The following is a 20,327-nucleotide window of genomic DNA, read 5'->3' on the forward strand; positions in this document are numbered from 1 at the left end:
TCTGAAGCTGATCCCCATCTCGGCCCCAGCTTGCCGCTACCCTGGGGCTCCGCAGCCTCCCCTCTCCTTCTGTAGGGGTTTCCCTGCCTGCTCCCAGCTCATCAGCCCTTGCTCTCTTCCCAAGGTGGACGATTCAAGAAAGAAATCGTTGTGGATGGGCAGAGCTACTTGCTGTTGATCCGAGATGAAGGTGGCCCCCCTGAACTCCAGGTAGGAAATTCATACCTCCTGTGATTCCCTTCCCACTCTTATCCTGCAACCTCGAGCACAGACCCAGGCTGGGCAGAGAATGGATTGGGAGCAGCCTTAAGGAGAAGGACTTTGGGTATTGGAGGAGAAGCTCAACGTGAGACAGTAACGAGTGATCGCAGCCCAGAAACCAACTTGGGCCTGGGCTGCATCCAGAGCAGTGGGACCAGCAGGGCCAGGGAGGGGATTCTGCCCCTCTGCTCTGCTCTGGTGAGATCCCACCTGGAGCCCTGTGTCCAGCTCTGGAGTCCTCATCACAGAAAGGGCATGGAGCTGCTGGAGTGAGTCCAGAGGAGGCCATGAAGATGATGCAAGGGCTGGAACACCTCCTGTACAAGGACAGGCTGAGAGAGTTGGGGTTTTTCAGTCTGGGAAAGAGAAGGCTGCAGAGAGACCTTGGAGCAGCTTCCAGTGTGGAAAGTTGCTCCAGGAAATCTGTGGGGGGCTCTTGATCAGGGTGTGCAGGGATAGGATGAGGGGGAATGTTTTTGTGCTGAAAGAGGGGAGATTGAGATGAGATCTTGGGGAGAAATGTTCTCCTGTGAGGGTGGGGAGGCCCTGGCCCAGGTTGCCCAGAGCAGTGGTGGCTGCCCCATCCCTGCAGGTGTTGAAGGCAGGTTGGGTGGGGCTTGGAGCCCCTGATCCAGTGGGAGGTGGCAGGGGTTGGAACTGGATGGACTTCGAGGTCCATTCCAACCCTAAGCATCCCAGGATTCCATAATGATTCTATGATTCTGCTAGAGGGATCAGAGTGCTCCTGTGGAGCCTGGCTGTGGGATGATGTGGGGACTGTGAGGCCTGAGGAGGGTCTGCCCTTACGGCGACTGTTGACCCCAGGGCTCTGTGTGGTGCCAGGAGCTCGTGCCACAGGGCCTGGATGCTTGACTGCACCTGGGCTCGGTGTCCCACACCCTGGGCTTTTCCTGCCGGCTCAGCCGCGGCTCCGAACGCCTGTAACGCTGCCGTGTCTCCCTCAGTTTGCTGCCTGGGTCGACGCTGTGGTGTTTGTCTTCAGCCTGGAGGATGAAATCAGCTTCCAGACAGTCTACAACTACTACCTGCGGCTCTGCAGCTACCGGAACACTGCGGAGGTGCCGATGGTGCTGGTGGGCACACAGGGTGAGGGCGCAAGGCAACCGGGCTTGCTCCCTGCCTCCTTCTTCCCTTGCTCGGAGCACTGGGGATGTGTCCCACCGGGAAGAGGGCCAGGGTGCTCAGGCTCCTGGTCTAAGCCATGTATGGGACTAGGTGATGCTGAGGTCCCTGGAGGGGCTGAGTAATTCCCTCTTGGAGCGCCCCAGCTTTCCCACAGGGAGCTGCCTCACTTCAGTGAGCCAGGTTCCTCTTGGAGCTGCCCAAAGCTGCTAGTGGTGCTCAGCCAGGCACAGGCAGGAGCTGGGATCGGGCTGTGAGAGGGATTTCTGCTGGTGCCTGGCCCCGTATCCTTTGGGATGAGGTGCGGCGGGATGGTTTGGGAATGGCAGCTGGCTCTCAGCACCCTAGAAAGAGGCCAGAGCTCTGGAGCACTGTCTCCCATGCAGAGAGACAGAGCAGCAACACCCAGAGCTGTCCTCTCCCCATACTTCGTGGCAGCACTGTGGCCTGGAGCAGGGGCTGGGGCTGGGATGGAAGCCGTGATGTAATTGTCACCAAATGCTGTTGATCAGTGCAGGCAAGGAGCTGTTGATGGGATGGAGTGGGGCTGCTGGGAGAGATGGCAGCCCTTGAGTGAGATTCCTGCTTTGCACAGCCAGCAGCAGGGGCATCCAGGCTTGCTCCGAGCGCCTGGAAGGCAGGGAAGGGCAGGTGTCTGCTCTGCATTTCCGAAGTGAGCATCCTTCCTGCCTGTAGATCCTGAAGCATGGAGGGAACCTGGGACTCAGGAGTTGTCCGAGTGTAGGGGTGACAGCAGAGAGCAGGAACAGGAATAGAGGGTGTGAGGAAGGATGTGATTCCTGACCTGTTCCTGGCGAAGAACCTCTGAGCTGGGAAGAGAGGCAGCGGCAGTGGGAGAGGAGCCGCAGAAGTGGCTGCTCAGGACCTTGGATTCAGATAACAAAGTTGTTAGTATGTTTAAAGACTGTGGGATTTTTGGACGGAGCAGCCTTGGCTCAGGACAGAGCGGGCGTTGCAGGCGGGTGCTGTGGAGGCTTGGGAATGGGAAGCAGGATGTGGCAGAGGGTCTGGTGGTCACTGAGGTCGTGGGGACACTCAGTGTCCCACTGGAGAGCTGGAGGAGGGCTCTGTGCTGTGTGATTCCTGGTACTCTTTCAGCTCCTCCTTCCTTCACAGGCCCTGGCACCTCTTCAAGAAATCCCATTCCTCTTGGGAAGGTATTTTTCCCAAAGCATGCAGGAAGCATCAGTGCCTGGATGGTTTAGGGGAGTGGAATAAGGTTCATTTTACACCCTGTTCTTTAACAAATCCTTTTTTCTACTAATGTGGGGCTTTGTTATCCCAGACATTTATAGTAAGGTGGCTCTCTTGGTTTGGGAATGGAGGGAGGCCAGGAGTGTTCCCTGGGACCCGTGGGTAGATGGGACACGGGGTGCTTTGTTTTTAACTCCCTCTCCCTCTGGTTTCCAGATGCCATCAGTGCCACGAACCCCCGGGTCATCGACGATTCTCGGGCACGGAAGCTTTCCAACGATTTGAAGCGCTGCACCTACTACGAGACCTGTGCTACCTATGGATTGAATGTGGAGAGAGTCTTCCAGGATGGTAACTGCATGGATGCACATGAGGGACCGTGGAGCAGGGCCAGGCAGTGCCTTTCTCCTGCCTTTGCTGCTGGGGCTGTGCTCCGGGTTGGCTGTGGGTTTAGAGAGGGAAGAGGCTGCCAGGGACCTCTCTGTCCCTATGGAGAGGCTGCTGGGGACGGCTGCGTCCCTACAGAGAGGCTGTGCAGTACAGCAGCCGGGATGAGCCCGCAGAGGAGCTGTGAGGCTGTGGAGGAGGTTTGTAGTGCATTTTGTGAAGGAGAGGACAGGAGAGGGGGAAGGACAGAACCTTTGGGTGTCAAAGGTAGGGAAGCAGTGGCAGAATGGCCGGATGGGGCAGCCGTTCCTCATGGGAACAGTGTGTGGAGGAAGATTTTTGCTCAGACTTGGAGAGGGGGCTGTGACAGGGATGCTGGAGGTGAGAGAGATCCTACAACATATCCTTGGAGCTTCCACCCTGCTTTAATAAACTGGAACCCTGCTCTGTAACAGGACTGCAGGGCTAAGGAGGGGATTCTGACCCTCTGCTCAGCTCTAGTGAGACTCCACCTGGTGAGACCCCACCTGGAGCCCTGTGTCCGGTTCTGGAGTCCTCAGCATAGGAAGGACATGGAGCTGTTGGAGCGAGTCCAGAGGAGGACTCAGAGATGATGTGAGAACTGGAGCACCTCCTGTATGAGGTGACCCTGGAAGGACGCAGGGTGGTCCCTGTGCAGCAGTGCCCAGTGCCTGGCAGACACCGGCCACTGATTTGGAACCTTGCTGATGCTGAGTCCTCGTCTCCAGGTGGGACAGTGTGGTCCCTGCACTCACAGCGGAGCTCTTGGAGAGCTGCGAGCATGGGTCTTATCCTGCCTCTGGCTTCTTGGCTCTAGAGGGGGAAAAGAGCTTTCTGTAGCCGTGGCATTTCAGGACATGGTGCTGTTGGGCTGATGGTTGGAGTGGATGAGCTTAGAAGTCTTTCCCAACCTCAATGATTCTGTGGTTCTCAAAGTTGCCTCTGCAGAGCTCCTGTGTGCAGAAATCTCTGAGGGTTTGGAGGCTGCTGCTTCATCCAGCAGCCATCGCTGTGGGGATGCCTCTGCTCTTGGGCTTCATTTTAAGAGCATTTCTAGAGCAAGCAAGATTGAAGAGCAGATTGTTGAGAGCCCCTTGGTAGGAGAAGTCATGGCTGCCCCATCCCTGGAGGTGTTCCAGGCCAGATGGGGTGAAGCTTTGAACCCCCTGCTCCAGTGGGAGGTGTCCCTGCCCATGGCAGGGGGTGGAGCTGGATGGGCTTTGAGATCTTTTCCAGCCCAAACCGTTCCATGTTTCTGTGATCTGTTCTGGTGCTGAGCTCACACCGTGCTTGCCGGAGAGATGGCTTACTTGGTGGATGAAGCTGCCAGAGGATGGAGAGTAGGAAAACAAGCAGGTAGTAGGGGAAGTTCCTGCTGTTTATGGAGCCTGGGCAGGCTTACGGTGTTCCCAGGTGAGCAGATAGCAGCAATATCCATTGACCTTCACCCTTCTCGGTCCAGAATGTGGCACTGCAGAATTTTGCAGTTACTGTTGGCATCAGGCTTTCTCAAACAGGTTTGGTTGCACCGTGTGTGTGAGACAACCTCCATCCTTCTGGAAGGGGAATGTGGCAACTCCTTTACTGCAGGGGTGCACGGGCTGAGACACGCTGGGCTGGGCGTGCAGTATTCGTGATGCCTTCAGGCATGTTCATTGGAAAGGTTTCTCCTCCTGTGATGGTGTGCGAGAGAAAATGAGGAATGGTGCTGTTCTCCTGAATTCACCACATCCCAACTTGTTCCCCTTTGTGCTCTTTGGTCAGGATGTTTTTTCCCAGAGAAGGCAGGAGATTGGGAAAGCTGGAATGCAGTTTTGGGCTGGTGGCATGAGGCAATGAGGTCACAAGAACTGGGAAGGTTGTTCCTTATGTTTGATTTCCGAATGTCCGGAGACAGTGAGTGTCACAAGTTCTCAGGCTGATGGCAGTGCCACTGCCCAGGCTGCTTGGTTCAGTATCTGGCTCTGGTCGTTGCTGTGAGGGGGCACCCAGAAGCAACTCGACTGCCTAGGGTTTCTCCTGCCACTGCCCAGGGCTCTAGGTGGCTCCTTGATGAGCCCACAAAGTCCCACTCTGTGTGAGACCTAAAAGAGTGGGTGGCTGTTGGGGGCTTGGCGTGCTCAGCTGGAATGGCTGCGGGGAACGCTGTCGCTTGCATGGCAGCCGCAGGTGACAAGGATTGCTGGGTTCGGTGTTCAACAGGAATCCTGCCTGTTCGTACAAGTGTGGCATGGTTGGAGCCCCAGGCGCTGGCATCAGTTGGACAGAGGGTTTGGGTCTCATTGATGCCCTCCAGAAATCCATGTGGGGAGAAAGGTCCCCCTTTCCAGGCTGCCCAGGACAGTGGTGGAGTCCTCGCCCCTGGAGGTTCACAGAGCGTTTGTGGTTGGGTGGGCAGTTGGACCGGATGACTTTAGGGATCTTTTCCAACCTTGTTAATTCCATGATCCTATGATTCTGTGGAAGGTGGTTTCTGGACTCTGACCCTGTCCCTTTCTCTCTTCTTCCAGTGGCTCAGAAGGTGGTGGCTCTACGGAAGAAGCAGCAGCTTTCCATTGGTCCCTGCAAGTCCCTGCCCAACTCACCCAGCCATTCATCCGTCTCTGCGGCCTCCATCCCTTCTGTTCACATCAACCAGGTGGGAAATGGGTACGGGAACAGGCAGGGACCCCACATGCTTCTCTACAACCCTTCAGTTTTGCCTGGCTTTGGCCTCACGCTATGGCCCTGGGGTGTCTTCTGGAAGGAGCAAAGCGGCTGCCACCCTTGCGCTTCTCTCCGTAGCCCGGAACAGCTTGGTGTTAGCACTGAGGTCCAAGCTTTGTGTCTGAACCACTGGGTCTGATTGGTGGTCTCCAAAGATGGTGATGTGTTTCTGGAGACACGGCTGGCAGAGCTGTCTGGAGAGCGCAGAGGGGAGGCTGGGAACGATGTCTCGGTCCCTGGGCAGGGCAGCCTGCAGTGATGCAGCTCCTCACACTCCTACTCCCTCTGGAAATGGGAAGCTAGTGGTCTTCCAGTGGTGAGGCAGTGGCACAGGTTGCCCAGAGAAGTCATGGATGACCCACGTTCAAGGCCAGGTTGGATAGGGCTTTGAGCAATCTAGTCCAGTGGGAGGTGTCCCTGCCCATGGCAGGGGTTGGAACTGGATGGTCTTTGTGGTCCCTTCTGACCCAAAACATTACAGGATTCTATGATTCCATGATGTACAGGTGGGCTTCCTAAACGTAGAGGGGCGGATTGTAGTAGCACAGAGGTGCCCGGAGGATGGTGAGGCCAGAGGTGTTTGTCCTGTAACTTCGGAGCAGTGAACCTGATACAGAGGGACAGGATGGAAGGCTGAGCAGGCTGTCGTGATGGGTGGCTGGTGGTGGAGATTCTTTGGGAAGTGGCTGCATTGCGTTTTGGCCCTGCTGCCGTTCCCAGTATCCTCACAAACGCTGAGCTGGTTCCAGTGAGGAAGGGGAGACCCCAGGCTCCACAGTGGCTTGGGGGTGGTCAAGAATTCTAGCTTGAGTGGTGTCTGAAGCCACAGCTTGGATCCGCGGAGGCCAGCGGGATGGGGTTCAATGAGGCTTAGTGCTGGGTCCTGCACTTTGGCTGCAAAAACCCCATGTAACTCTCCAGGCTTGGGGAAGAGCAGCTGGAAAGCTGCCTGGTGGAAAAGGCCCTCGGCGTGCTGGGTGACAGTGGCTGAACACGAGCCAGCAGTGGCCCAGGGGACCAAGGCCACCAGCATCCTGGCTTGGATCAGCCATGGTGTGGCCAGCAGGAGCAGGGAAGGGATCATCCTTCTGGACTGAGTGCTGGGGAGGCTGCACCTGGAATCCTGGATTCAGTTCTGGTCCCTTCACTCCAAGAAGGACCTTGATGGGCTGGAGTGCGTCTGGAGAGGGGAACAGAGCTGGGGAAGGGTCTGGAGGACAAGGGTTGTGGGAGTGTCTGAGGGCGCTGGGGCTGTTTAGCCTGGAGAAGAGGAGGCTGAGGGGAGACCTCATCATGCTGTGCAGCTTCCAGAGTGGAGGTTGGAGCCAGGGAGCGGTCAGGCTTTGCTCCCAACTGACAGGGGATCGGATGAGAGGAAATGACCTTAAGTTGCACCAGGAAGGTTTATATTGGATATTAGGAAATATTCCTTCCTGAAAAGAGTGGTGAAGTCCTGGCAGAGGCTGCCCAGGGTGGAGTCTCCATCCCTGGAGGGGTTGAAGGAGCATGTGGAGGCGGCACTTTGGGACAGGGTTCAGTGGGTACAGTGGGGCTGGGCTGTTGGATGGAGATGAGCTTGGAAGTCTTTTCCAACCCCAGTGATTCCACAATCCCACGATTCTATGAAGTATTTCTAAATACCATCATGAACTTCATCCCTGACTGTATGGATGTTCATACCTGGCACCTAAAGCTGGGCATGAGTAGGCGTGTGTAGGTTTTCCTGGTGCTTCTGGTGACCTGGACACTGGTGGGTTCGGAGGAGGTGACCAGGCTGCGGACAGCAGAGTGGCTGGAGGGAGCTGTGTGGCTCAGCTCTGGGCTTGCTGGTGTCCAGTGAAGCGGAGTGTGGCAAAACATTCCCAGCCATTTTATGCCCTGTGGTAGGTCTGGATGTGGGGAGTTTGAGGTAGGAGGCATCCAAGCTGGAGAAGTGAATCCAGGGAAAAGGCAAGTTTGCCTGTATCTGGTACCTTGTTTTAAGAGACAAGCTGCAAGTAGTTGAAACTGGATTGGGAGGGAGAGGCGGCCCGTGCTGGGAGCGGGATGGAAGGCAGCCAAGGGCAGCGTTCCTCAGGGAGGAGCTGAGCTCCTCTTTCATGTTTCCTTCAATGTCCTAATGGATCTGTGCTGACAGCACTGCTGAGCCCGGCAAGGTGTTCGGAGCTAAAACCATGTTCCCAGTGTGCGGGGTGTGGGATCCCAGGCTCCTCTCCCTGATCCCAGTCACTGGTGGAAGTGGGAAAGTGGTATAGGAACGGCAGAAAGCGAGTGGGAAGGAAGAGAGGCTGTGGGAAGAGGGAGTTAAGCACTTGGATTGTGCTGAGGAAAGTGAGGGCTGGAACAGACCAGGCCTGACCTCTGAAACAGGCCAGACCCGGCCTCTAGAACAAGTCAGGCCTAAGCCTCTGGAATGGGATCTAGGGATCTAGGTAGCTTTGATGGGAAAACAGAGCTGTGAAAGGGAAGAAGGGCAGCGCGCAGGGAGTCGCAGCCGACTGTGAGGCCTCTCTTAAGGAAGAAATATTTTGGGATTGCCTGGATGGGAGTGGTCAGCAGTGTGGATAGGCCATGTCCTTCTGGAGCTTCCAGGCCGTGTCCTTCTGGAGCTTCCTCTCTCCTGGTCCCTGCTCCATGCCTGCCTAATGCTGTGTCCCTCCTGCACTTGGCAAACCAGGACACAGAATGAGGATCTCTGAGTCTCCTGTGGCTCCGGTGCAATCCCATTGATTCCCAGTGACCTTTGCTGTGGCTTTTGTGCATCTTCCTTTAGGGAAAGTGCTTCTAAAAATGGGAGATGAGGTCATGGAAATGGTGAGCAATTGTGAAACCCTGTGAGGAATTTTCCCGTCCTCGCTGGGGCTCAGGAATGAGGTTCTGGAACTGCTTCCCACTGTCCTTGGAGAGAATCCAGCTGGCTTTGGGAAACACAGGTTTCCTAATGTCCACACATGGATCTGGGCAGAGCAGCCCAGTGTGTGCTTGTCCGTGTAGGACATGCATCCAACGGGACATGCATCCAGCAGGACACACATCCAATGGGATGCGCATTCAGAGTCCTTCCCAAATTCCTCTGCTTGTTCTGCCTTCTGCCTTTTTATGCCACCAGCTCCTACATCTCAACTCCAGCTGAATTCTTCCCAGCTCATGTTCTTCGAAGTTCAGGATGTTCTGTTACTCCCTAACGCAAGGATTTGTCCTGCATGTGGCAGGGGTTGGAACTGGATGGGCTTTGAGGTCCTTTCCAGCCCAAACCATTCCAGGATTCTGTGATAAGCTGGGCTGATTCTTGAACGGCTCTTTTTTCTCTCAAGAGAAGTTCTCTTTTGTGGATCTTCTCCCCTTTCCCTCATCAGGCTTGGATGATCCGTAGTGGAAGTTGCTCCCTTTCTCAGAGGTTGGGCTCTAGGCTGTGGTTGCTGCTTCACCTGCACAGCCTCTTCAGATGTTCCTGAGCTGCCTCTCTCCCAGGAAGGCTCAGATCCCACCAGGAACAGCGTGGGCTCATGGGTGTTTTCTCTCTGAGCGCCTCTGGCAGATCCTCATCCCACGTACACTTGCACTTTCTGCTCCAGAGCAGTAGGTGGGAGTGGAGTAAATCGTGAGGCCCTCGGATGCAGCTGCTCAGGGAGAATGGGATCTGAGTGGAGTCGAGCTGCTCCCCGACAGGGCTGCCGTGCTCCCCACTTCCAGGGTGGCTCCTGCGACGCGTTTCTGACATACTGTCCAAGGGCCGGCAAAGTGCCCCCACCTCATTGGAGAGAGACATCCCCGACTGCAGGTTGGACACGCGTTGTGTGGGAGTTGCTCCCTGGCACCTCTTGTACGCTCATTTCCAGGCTGTGTTCCCACGGAGCTTGTGTGAGCTGGGGCTTGTCTGAAAGAAATCATCTGGTCTGATGTGTCTGCACTGGAGGATCCCCAGCCAATTCCCCTGCTGCTCTACCAGGCTGGGTGGTTCATCCCTGCCTCCGTGCCTTTGCTTTGGACCTTTGTCTGGAAGGGCTTCCTGGGCCAACATCAGCACTTGGGTCTCCGTCCATTTGCTGACTATTTCCAAATATTAACGTTTATTAAAAGTGGAGCAAAGAGAAGGGAAGCCCTTTCCCAAGATCCCAGGTTGGGCAGGAGCAGTGCATGGTATGGGATGTCTCCCCATCCCAGTCCGGTGTGTGGGTGGCTGGTGTTTCTGCAGCCGTGCCGCTTCCTGACTGTCCCATCTCATCGCTAGGCCACCAATGGTGGAGGAGCCTTCAGTGACTACTCCTCCTCCGTGCCCTCCACCCCCAGCATCAGCCAGCGGGAGCTGCGGATTGAGACCATCGCTGCCTCCAACACGCCCACCCCCATCCGCAAGCAGTCCAAGCGGCGCTCCAACATCTTCACGGTAAGAGGAGCTCTAGGATGAGTTTTCTGAGGGAGAGAAGGAGAAGGGAGCGGGTCCACAGCCATCTCACCCCACAGCTCCGGGTGAGCCTCGCTGTGCCGAGCGGGAGGGATGGGTGCCAGGGGACAGAGCGGGTACTGGGAGGTCTCCCCGTGGCAGCGTGTGCGGCAGGGCAGGGAGGAGCCTTCTGTGGAGCAGAGAGCTGTGAGTGAGCCGTGCCTTCCACACGTGGGAGTGTGCACGGGGAATGATTGTGCTCCCAGATCTGTCTTGGGAAGAGCCACACATGCCCAGCACTGGTGGCTGCTGCTGCTCCTCTTCGTGGGGCTGCGTCCCCTGAGTGCAGCACAAAGCCCTGGAAACAGGGCCAGCGTTTCGGTGCCGGCCATGCTGAACGGTTCCGTGCCAAGCCCAGTGCTGGGCCCTGGGCCCCGCTCGCTCTGGCACCCAATACACACGTCTGTGTGACTGGAGCAGCGCTGGGAGTTGCTGCAGGGCCTGGAGGGAGGGGAAGCATTAGGGAGCCAGTGGAGCCGTGGGCCCCAGGCGGTGTGGGATGCGTGGGTAGCGGTTTTCCCTGCCAGTTGAGCCACAGCTGGCCTCTTGGCACCGTACCTGCCCATCACGCAGGCCTCCCCACACACTCGCCTTCGCTGCCAGCGTAGCCCATGATGTCCCCTGCTCTCCCAGTCCCCACGTCCTGTGTAGGCAGCCTCTGCTCCCATCTCAACGTGCCCCCTTCCCTCAGTGCCCCCGTGCTGGGCTCCGGGCTCTCTCCTCCTCCCCATCTCCATGTGCTTTCCAGCCACCATTGCTCCGTACACCCGTGTCTGCTGTCTGTGGAAGTGGCCACCGCACCGTCCGTGTCCGTGTTGCACCGTGTCACCCTGTGAACAGTTGCTATCACTCTGGACCCATCTAAATCCACAGTGCCCCATCCCTCGCACTGCACCCCAGATTCCCCCAGTTCCTCCTGCTGGGAGTGCACCCATCTCCTTCAGCTTCTGGCATCCTGGAAGCGTCTGCTCTGGTGTCCTGAATGCTCTGTTGGCATCGCATACGCCTTCCAGCTCTGCCTGCACGCGTTCGTGGTCCCTTCCTGGCGCACGTGCTCTCCCCGTGCTGCCTGGCGGGGATCCTGTTCCTGGCCAGTGTTCCCTGCCTGGCAGGGATCCTGTCCCCATCCAAGCTCCCCTCCCAGCACACACCATCCTGCAGCGGTCCCGCTGCTCCTGCCGCATGGCTGTTCCCCAAGGAGCCCCTCCCTGCTCCATGTGCTCACGGAGATGCCGCGCAGGTCTCCCATTGTCACTGGTCACGCTTCCTGCTGCACCTCTGCGCTGATCAATGCTTCTCCTCCCTCCCCGCCGTCTCTCTTGCTCGTGCTTGCTGCTGTGCACCGGTGCGTGTGGGTGTCACGCACTGCACCCATCCTGCTTGCCCGCGTGGGCTGGACTCGCGTTGGTTCATGCTCATGCTCCCGCGCTCCTCCGGGAGCTCCGTGCTCGTCTCACTTGGAATGGGCAGGCGCTCCTGGAGGAGGAGGGCGGCTCGCTGCAGGGCATACGCTTGTTTGCTGTGGACGTCCTCATCCGTCAGGGCTCTCACTCGTGCGCTCATCCTGGGCTCCAGCTTGCTCGCTCCTCGCTGTGCAGCTCATCTGGGCTCGCGCTCGCTCGCCGTGGTGCTCACACTCACTTGCTTGCTCTCGTGCTGGCACCTCCATGGCTCACGTTGAAGTCTTCATCCCATCCGGTCGTGGCAGCAGCAGCAGATCCCAACACCTCATCCCGCAGCGGGACAGGGCCAGGAAGAGCAGGGAAGGGCAGGGAAGGCTTGATTTCTGCTTTTCCTGGGCAGGCGTAGCCAGCAGCCCCCATCCTGGTGGGGTGCCCCAGGTGGGCACAGGCTACTCCAAGATTCGGCACTGGGCAGGGTCTAGCTCCACTCCGGGAGCAGCAGCAGCCCTGGTCCCAGGCTGCACCTGGCTCCTTCATGTCCAGTCCTCCTCCTCTTCCTCCTTCTCCTCTCCTCTCCTGCTCTCGCTCCCCTCCTGCTCTGCGTGTGGGAGCCATCCCTGTCCCCGCTGTCCGGACCCCAGCCCCGCCTGCTGCTGCCGCCGGCGCCCCGCTCCGTGGCCTGTCCGCCCGCCCGTCCGCTGGCGCCCATCGCTGACAGACTCGTGTCCGCGTTCTGAGTATAACTTGCCAAACTCTTTATTCTTTCGATATTTGCAGATATGTGCCACTGTTTCCAACTTTTCATCAACAAAAAGGCCTTTCCAACTCCTTCCAAATTAGAAGATCCAGGTGGTTACACACGGCACCTCTGTACAATTTCTCTCACTTTTCATTGCCTCTCCAGGGCCGGATAAGGGATGGGCACTGGGATTGATCTAAGATTAGAGGCTCGCCCGCCCTCCAGCCAGCATGGGTCCCCCCCTCGGAGAGACGCAGGAGCCTTTTAAATCCCCCCAATGTAAAGTCTAGGAAGCGCTGCGACGGCCTGCGCCTGCACTTTAAGCTGGGACATTTCTGGGCCTGCCGGATGCTGTCTAGGCACTTTCCGTGCTCGGGGATGCCAGGCGAACGACCCTGATGGGATGGGAAGACCTGCAGACCCCCACCGGGACCGGGCAACAGCAGCGAGTGGAGCTGGATGGGCCAAAAGACGCTTTGCTGCTGCCTGCGGGAGCTGCTGTTGGCGCCTGCCGCTAGCACCCGGCTCCTTCCTCCCCACCGCACCTCCTGCCGCCTGCATGGACTCCTGCTCCTCCTCCTCCTCCTTGCGGCAGAGCAGCCATCTGTGTCTCTTTAGTTTTCCTTCTCTTTTGATCTCTTTTTTTTTTTGTTTTGTTTGTTTTTTGTTTTGTTCCGAGCCCAAAAGCGAGCGAATCGGTGTCCCAGGCGCGCGGGGGCCAGTGTCCCTTTTCCGATCCAAAGCACATGGGGCGCTCCCAGGTGGAGGGGGTTGTGTAGGATGCTCCAGAGAGAGATGCTGCCGCTGCCCTCCTGCCATTGTTGTGATTCTGAATGTATTGGTTGTGCTCCATGCCATGTATGACTCGATATTTCCCTCTGTCCTAAGCACTTTGAATGAGTTCCGCTCAATGAGACTGTATATTCCATATTGTATTTATTGGAGTTTGCTCTCCCTGCGGCCGCCCCCGGGCGCCGGCGGCTTTCGCTCTCGACTCTCTAGACGTGTGGTAGATATTTATTGTCCATGCTCTTTTGTAAAGGGGCTGGAATCTCTGCCCGGTGACCTGTGCTCCTTTGTATGGTGCAAGTGTGTTAACAGAATAAATCCGTTGGATTAGTAGAGGTGTGAGTTCCTTTCCCTGCCGTAGCCTCCTCCTGCTTCCATCCATGCTCCACCTGCATCCCATGCCATTCCTGTCTGTTTCCATGTCCCGTGTGCCTCCGTGGGAGGGGGGGCAGAGGAGGACAGCGCTGCTTGCCGGTGTGGGAGCTCGCTGGGAACGGGGTGGCGGGGAGGCGGGGGCTGGAGTGTCCCTAGAGGGAAATCCACGCACAGGGAGACCTAGCCTGGGGGAGAACCGGCTGCTCCTGGCCAGCCCGCTGGGAATGGGGGAAATCTGTCTTTCCCTCTCTGGTCCCCCATCTCTAACGGAATGATGTCTCTTCTCTTCCAGTCTCGAAAGGGCACAGATCCGGAGCGGGAGAAGAAGGTTCCGGAGTGCAAAGCGGACAGTATTGGCAGCGGGCGCGCCATTCCCATGAAGCAGGTTCGATCCCTGTCCCCTCATCCCCATGCAGGCTTCCTGGGAGGTGTGCGCTGGAGCGCCGTCGCTTGGCATAGGGAGCACGGAGGGGCCGATGTTTGGGGGTGCCCTCCTGCCTGACCCCTCAGAGTGCTGTGCTGGGGACCCCGAGCTGTTTGTGGGTGCTGGGTGCGGAGCGGGGATGCTTCGGCTGCCGGAGCGGATCCAGCAGAGGGCATCCGCATCCTGTGCCGCAGCCGCTGTGCTCCTGCTCTGCTTCTGCTCCTGCTTCCCGCTGCGTGCCAGCCCTCTGGCAGGATGGGGAGACTCCTCATCCTGAGCAGTGGCAAAAGGCAGCAAGCACAGTGCCCGTGCTGCGAGCTTGCAGGAATTGGAGGGAGGTGGCCACTTACCTGGGCAGCAGCGCATTTGGCTGCTGCCTCCTGGCTTCCAGGGAGGCTTGAGCTGACTGGGAATGACCGTGCGTGTTCCCTGGCCCTTGCAGCGATGGGTGATGTCAGGGCACTCCAGCAGCTCCCAGGTGACGTGGAATGGTTGGCATTCCCACCAGGATTTCCTTGTGCTACTGGCAAGGCTGATCTGCACCCTGCTCTGCAGTGCCTGGCTCTGCCTTGAACCCTGTGTTGCAAATTCATTTTCATTCTCATGCATTTGGCTGCCTCTGCGCTGCGGGAGCTACCATGGGTCTGGTTATGGCTCTGCCTCGCAGGAGTGCTGGTGGGTGGGACAGGAGGGCAGATCTGCATCCCGACCGGCTCCTGTCTCCCTGGTACCATTCTGTGCTGGGCAAAGAGATTCCCATGAGGAACTTGGCGAGGCTGGGCTGGCTGAGGAATGGGGTGGTGGTTGCTGCTGCTGGAGCTTCCAGAGCTTCCTGCCCTTTTCCAGTCCCGGGATTTACACTGCAAAAGGTTTGCTGTTGTCCGTTGGGAACTGTGCTGGGAGCAGCAGTGCGGATGCAGGGGAAGGAGGGCAGCGTGCCGGAGGGGAGCAGGGGCGGGGGGAGTGATGCTGGGTGCTGGGGCAGGATCTGTGGAGCCTCACATGGTGGGATCTCCTTCCCAAGTGCCAAAGGTTTGCCTGGCTCCAGCCGGAACACCGTCTGCATGCCAGGCCAGGCTCCTTCTTCCTCTGTGGCATGGGTCCTTGTTTAATCTCCTGGCTGCAGCAGGGATCCAGGCTCCATTCCCTGCTTCTCCCACCACTTCTGCTGCTGGAGTGCTTGTCCCGCCGTCCACGCTGCTCCCTTCATTTCCAAGCAGCGCCAGCTGCCTCCACCCTCACTCCGGTGGGGACTGTGGAAAGGATGGGCACCCCTGGCACTGCCCCGCGGGATCCTGGGTGTCTGGATTGTGGAGGCAGCACCGTCGCGCTCCAGTTTTGGATCAGCCCGGCAACGCAGGCAGGAAGCAGCAGGAAGGGGAGGCTGAGAGCAATGTAGTCTTGAGCCAGACCTGAGTTGGCTCCCAAAACTGCGCTGCTAGGAGCGGGAACTCTGGTTCCTGGACCTTTGGGTGGGTTTTCCTAGAATGTCCCATCACTCGAGCCGTCCTGCTTCTCCAGGGTTAAAGCAGCCCCAGCAGCTCTCAGATGCTCCCAGCATGGGCCCTGTGTGCTCCAGACCCTTCCCAGGCTCTGTTCCCATCCTCTGGACAGTCGCTGCAGCCCCTCAAGGGTCCTTCTTGGAGGAGGGCCCACGGATTCAGCCAGGAGTGAGTACAGGAGGACGATCCCTGCCCCCACTGCTGGGGCAGGGATCGTCCTCCTGTACTCACTCCTGGTGAATCGTGGGCCCCTCACTCCAAGAAGGACCTTGAGGGGCTGCAGCGTGTCCAGAGGAGGGAACAGAGCTGGGGAAGGGTCTGGAGAACAGGGCATGTGGGAGCATCTGAGAGTGCTGGGGCTGTTTAACCTGGAGAAGAGGAGGCTGAGGGGAGTCCTCATCGCCCTGCGCAGCTCCCCGAAAGGAGGTTGGAGCCAGGTGGTGACTGGGCTCTGCTCCCATTTGATAATGATGAGATGGAACGGCCTCCAGTTGCGCCATTGGAGGTTTAGATTGGATACTAGGGAATATTCCTTCATGGAAGGGAATTGTGAAGCCCTGGCAGTGGTGGAGTCTACATCCCTGTAGGTGTCTAAGGAACGTGTAGTGGCACTTCAGGACACGGTTCAGTTGGCATAGTGTGTGACGTTTGGACTGGATGAGCTTGGAGGTCTTTTCCAACCTCAGTGTTCCCATAATTCTCTGATCTGCTTAGACTCCTTCGCATCCCTCTGAATGGGATGGCAACGGCTGATGGCAACAAGCGCCGTGTTTGGGGCGCTGTCAGATAACTTTGGGAGCTGTTTGATTCCTCTGCTTGGAAGAATGAGCCCATGTCAGCACCTTCTCCACAGCAGGAGCCTCTGCTGAGGCTGCTCTGTGCCATGGACTCAGGTCATAGAATCATAGACTCCTGGAATCATCAAATGGTTTGTGTTGGAAGGGACCTTGAAGATCATTGAGTTCCAGGATCCCTTTGCTGCAGCGTCCTGTAGGCGATGCATCAGTTCAGATGTTCTGGCCAGGTCGGCAGAGCTTCTTGGTAGCTGGACGCTCGTTTCCAAGAAGTGGGTTAATTAGGCCGGGAGATGGAGCTTCCCCAGCTGTTAGTTACTAGGAACAAACTCCTAATTGCACCAGTGTCTTCCTGGGAAGGCTGTGCCGAGTGCTCTGGCCGCCTCAGGGTCCCCAGGTCCCCGGCTCAGCCTGGGCCGCGTTCTCCAGCAGGGCCCAAGGTGGGCGGCTCCTCCTCCTCGGGAGCCGGGATCATGCTGGGAGCTGAGATTACATTTAAATTGCCATTTGCATTTTCCAATCAATACGCGACTTCACAATTAAGTTTGGTGTTAAAATTCTTAGCAAAAAAAGTGAGTGGAAGGGAGATTTGTGGAGCAAACGAGTCCTTCGGGGGCCATCGCCGCTCCCTGCTTCATTACGCTGCATATTGCTGCCGCTGCGTTTACCGCGCGCCGCTGCGATCCGCTGCGATCCCACCCCGGCACCGGGACCGCGCACTGGCCCGCAAAATGCCAGGAGAGGAGGGAAACGTGGGGAGAGGGAGAGCCTTGGGCGCTCTTGCCTTTCGTCTCTGGCAGCTTCTTTCCTTCCTGCGGGAATTCCACCCTCAGGGAGAAACTTGTCGAAGAGTTCTTCCTTGGGAATCATTCCAGGAGAAGCAGAGGGAGCTGGAGGTGCAGCGATGGGAAACGGCGCGGGGGTCTTGGCAGAGCTGAGGAGATGGATGGGAAGCATGGGAGCACGCTCAGAATGCACGTGGAGGGATGAGTTCGGCTGCGAGATACACCCAGTCCCCTCTACCGTGTTCCATCTCATTTTGTCCTCCCTGTGATGCAGTAGGGTCTGTCCTCCAGGAAAAACAGATTTAGTGGAGGGGATGAGGTTGGCTGAGGGGACCTGCCTGGTCCTCTGTCCTGCGTTCCATCTCATTTTGTCCTCCCTGTGCTGCAGTGCGGTTGGTCTTCCAGGAAAACCCGAGCTTTCTGGATGCTGCTAGGCTAAACTTCCCACCATCAGACCAGAAGATACTGGGCCACAGAGCTGTGACCTTGGTGCAGCCAGCACAGCGACACCGTTAAAGCCTGGCATCCTCTCAGATTCTGTCCCCTGTGTCTCGAGCTCCAGCCCAGCAGGAAATATGAGAAGTGGTGGCTGCCCCATCCCTGGAGATGTTCAAGGCGAGGTTGGATGGGGCTTGGAGCCCCTGATCCAGTGGGCGGTGTCCCTGACCATGGCAGGGGATTGGAACTGGGTGGGCTTTGACTGTGTGGCCAGAATGACAAGAGTCACTGCTTTTCCCCTGGTGGATCCTGGCAAAGCACGGGTGTTCGGGATGCTCCTGTGTTCAGTGCCACTGAGTGGGCTCTATGGACTATTCTCTTGGAGCTGCTGGAGGTGAGGGATCAGATCCTGCCACCAGCGTGGCTTGGCTTCGGCTTCCTCTCCCTTGCATGAGCAGGAGGCATTCCCTTTCCACACTCTGTGCACCCTGGGTATGGAACGTTGGTGCTCGTGGAGCTCTTCCTGCATCATCGGCTGCTGATTTCACAGTCACGGCTGGCAGTGCTGTTACCCCGCATGTGCCAGGCCTGACAACATCATTGGGGTTTTCCGTGGCGCGGGCGCAGCAGCCCCGGTCTCCAGGCACTGGGATGGGGCTCCCAAATATGCCGAACCTGGCAGGATGGAGACTTTCTCCCTGGGCTTGTGAGGAGCTGCTGGCCCAGGGCCCAGATTTTTGCCATGCTGGGAACAGCTGATCTGAGTGTCTGTCTAGACAGTGTTCTTGGAAAGCCTGGCCCGATCCAAGCCGTTCCCAGACTCCATTATCTGTCCAGACTTTTGTCCCCCTGTGCTGTCCTTCCCTCCCTGCCAGAATTCCTGATATTCCCTCCCTGGTCTTGTCTCCAGAGCCCTCACACCTGGCTCCTTGCCCTGTCTCCCTTCTCCCTCTCCACCTCTGGTCTCACGTGATCGGCGATGGTTCCTGCTGGACACAGATGTCCTGCAGAGGCAGAACTGGATGGGGGGAGTATTGAGAGGTCCCAAGCTCCAGCTGAGTGTTGGTTCAGATCAGTGGAAGTTGGTTCTGGGTTGGGCTGGTGGAAAGAGGCAGCTTGTCCACAGGAGGGGAATAGAGCTGGAAAGGGTCTGGAGCCCAGAAGTTCTGCAGTGGATGAGGGCCCTGGGGCTGGTTAGCCTGGAGAAGAGGAGGCTGAGGGGAAACCTCATTGCTCTCTGCAGCTCCTGGAAAGGAGGTTGGAGCCAGGCTGGCGTTAGGCTCTTCTCCCAAGGAACAAGAGATGGGGCGAGAAAAAATGGCCTCAAGTTGTGCCAGGGGAGGTTTAGATTGGATACTGGGAAAAAATCCTTCAAGGAAAGCATTGTCAAACTCTGGCAGAGGCTGCTCAGGGCAGTGGTGGAGTCCCCATTCCTGAAGGGGTTTAAGGAATGTGCAGAGGTGGCACTGTCGGACAGGGTTCAGTGGGCACGGTGGAGATGGGCTGATGGTTGGACTGGACGAGCTTGGAGGTGTTTTCCAGCCTCAATGACTCCATGATTCTATGACCCAGGGCATTTGGGCATGATCCTTTTCAGGTCCTGGGAGGGTGTTCTGCCCAAAGACCACAAGAAAGGTCTCCTGCAAAATCCTGATGGGACAGAGAGAGTGGGATTGGTTCCTCAGAGGATCAGGGCATCAGTACTGACATGTGGAGACCCTCATCTCTGAGGGCGGGTGGGAAGGAATGGTGTGCAGCCTTTTCCCTACCTATCCCAGGGAAAATACTCTTGGGAAGGCCAGCACAGAAGGTGTTTTCTGATATCCATGTCTCCTCAAAGACCGTTCCTCGAGGGGCAGTGCTGTACCTGAGTGCGAAGTGCTTGGGCCAAACAAGGTCTGAGGCTCTTGACCCTTCTCTTGCAGGGCATCCTCCTCAAGCGCAGCGGGAAGTCCCTCAATAAGGAGTGGAAGAAGAAATATGTGACGCTGTGCGACAATGGAGTCCTCACCTACCACCCCAGCCTGCACGTGAGTACGGGGTGGGGCTGGGGAGAGGGGCAGGTGGGGTAGGGCAGTGTCCATGCCATGGCTCCTGCCGGTCCTCCTGCAGATACCACACTCGGGGAGCTGCTTGGAAAGGGTCTGGCAGCCCATGAGAGACCTTCTGCCTGCAGCAGAGCTGGTTTCTGGAGAAACCCTCTTCCCTCTCATGGAGGCTGTTGCTGCAGTGCCAGGTGGTGACCCAGGGATTGGTGTCAGATCCAGTTCTGTTCAATATCTTTATCAATGATCTGGACTGATTGCTCCCTCAGTCAGTTCATGTACACCAGGCTGGGGGGAAGTGTTCACCTGCTTGAAGGCAGGAAGGTCTCTGCAGAAGGATTGAGACAGCCTGGATCCGTGGACAGAGGGCCGGAAGGCTCTGCAGAGGGACATGGCCAGGCTCAATCCATAGGCTGGATGGCAGGAACCCTCTGCAGAGGGATCTGGCCAGTCTCAATCCATAGGCTGGAAGGCAGGAACCCTCTGCAGAGGGACCTGGCCGGGGTGGATCCATGGGCTGAGGCCAATGGGATGAGGTTCAGCAAGGCCAAGAGCTGGGTCCTGCACCTGGGACACAACAACCCCATGGAGCTCCACGCTTGGGGAAGAGCAGCTGGAAAGCTGCCTGGAGGAGAAGAACCTGGGGTTGCTGGGTGACAGTGTCTGAATATGGGCCAGCAGTGGCCTGGGTGTACAAGAAGGCCAGTAGCATCCTGGCTTGGGTCAGCCATGGTGTGGCCAGCAGGAGCAGGGCAGGGCTTGTTCCCCTGTGAGGTTGCACCTGGAAATCTGGGTTCAGTTCTGGGCCCCTCACAACAAGAAAGACCTTGAGGGCCTGGAACACGTCCAGAGAAGG

The 20,327-nt window shown here is 57.6% G+C and overlaps 1 protein-coding gene across 1 annotated transcript in view; it reads left to right on the forward strand.

Moving 5' to 3' along the window:
* AGAP3 (ArfGAP with GTPase domain, ankyrin repeat and PH domain 3) overlaps positions 1 to 20,327 on the forward strand; it is a 95,938-nt gene that overhangs the window by 33,437 nt on the left and 42,174 nt on the right. Inside the window, exons 4-10 of the mRNA XM_069859092.1 lie at positions 125 to 210; positions 1,227 to 1,368; positions 2,836 to 2,970; positions 5,538 to 5,665; positions 9,965 to 10,120; positions 13,776 to 13,868; positions 19,352 to 19,456. Of these exons, the coding sequence (XP_069715193.1) occupies positions 125 to 210; positions 1,227 to 1,368; positions 2,836 to 2,970; positions 5,538 to 5,665; positions 9,965 to 10,120; positions 13,776 to 13,868; positions 19,352 to 19,456 (845 nt within the window). The remainder of the gene's footprint in view (positions 1 to 124; positions 211 to 1,226; positions 1,369 to 2,835; positions 2,971 to 5,537; positions 5,666 to 9,964; positions 10,121 to 13,775; positions 13,869 to 19,351; positions 19,457 to 20,327) is intronic.

This window comes from Phaenicophaeus curvirostris, chromosome 6 (assembly GCF_032191515.1).
Source record: "Phaenicophaeus curvirostris isolate KB17595 chromosome 6, BPBGC_Pcur_1.0, whole genome shotgun sequence".
In the NCBI taxonomy this organism is placed as follows: domain Eukaryota; kingdom Metazoa; phylum Chordata; class Aves; order Cuculiformes; family Cuculidae; genus Phaenicophaeus; species Phaenicophaeus curvirostris.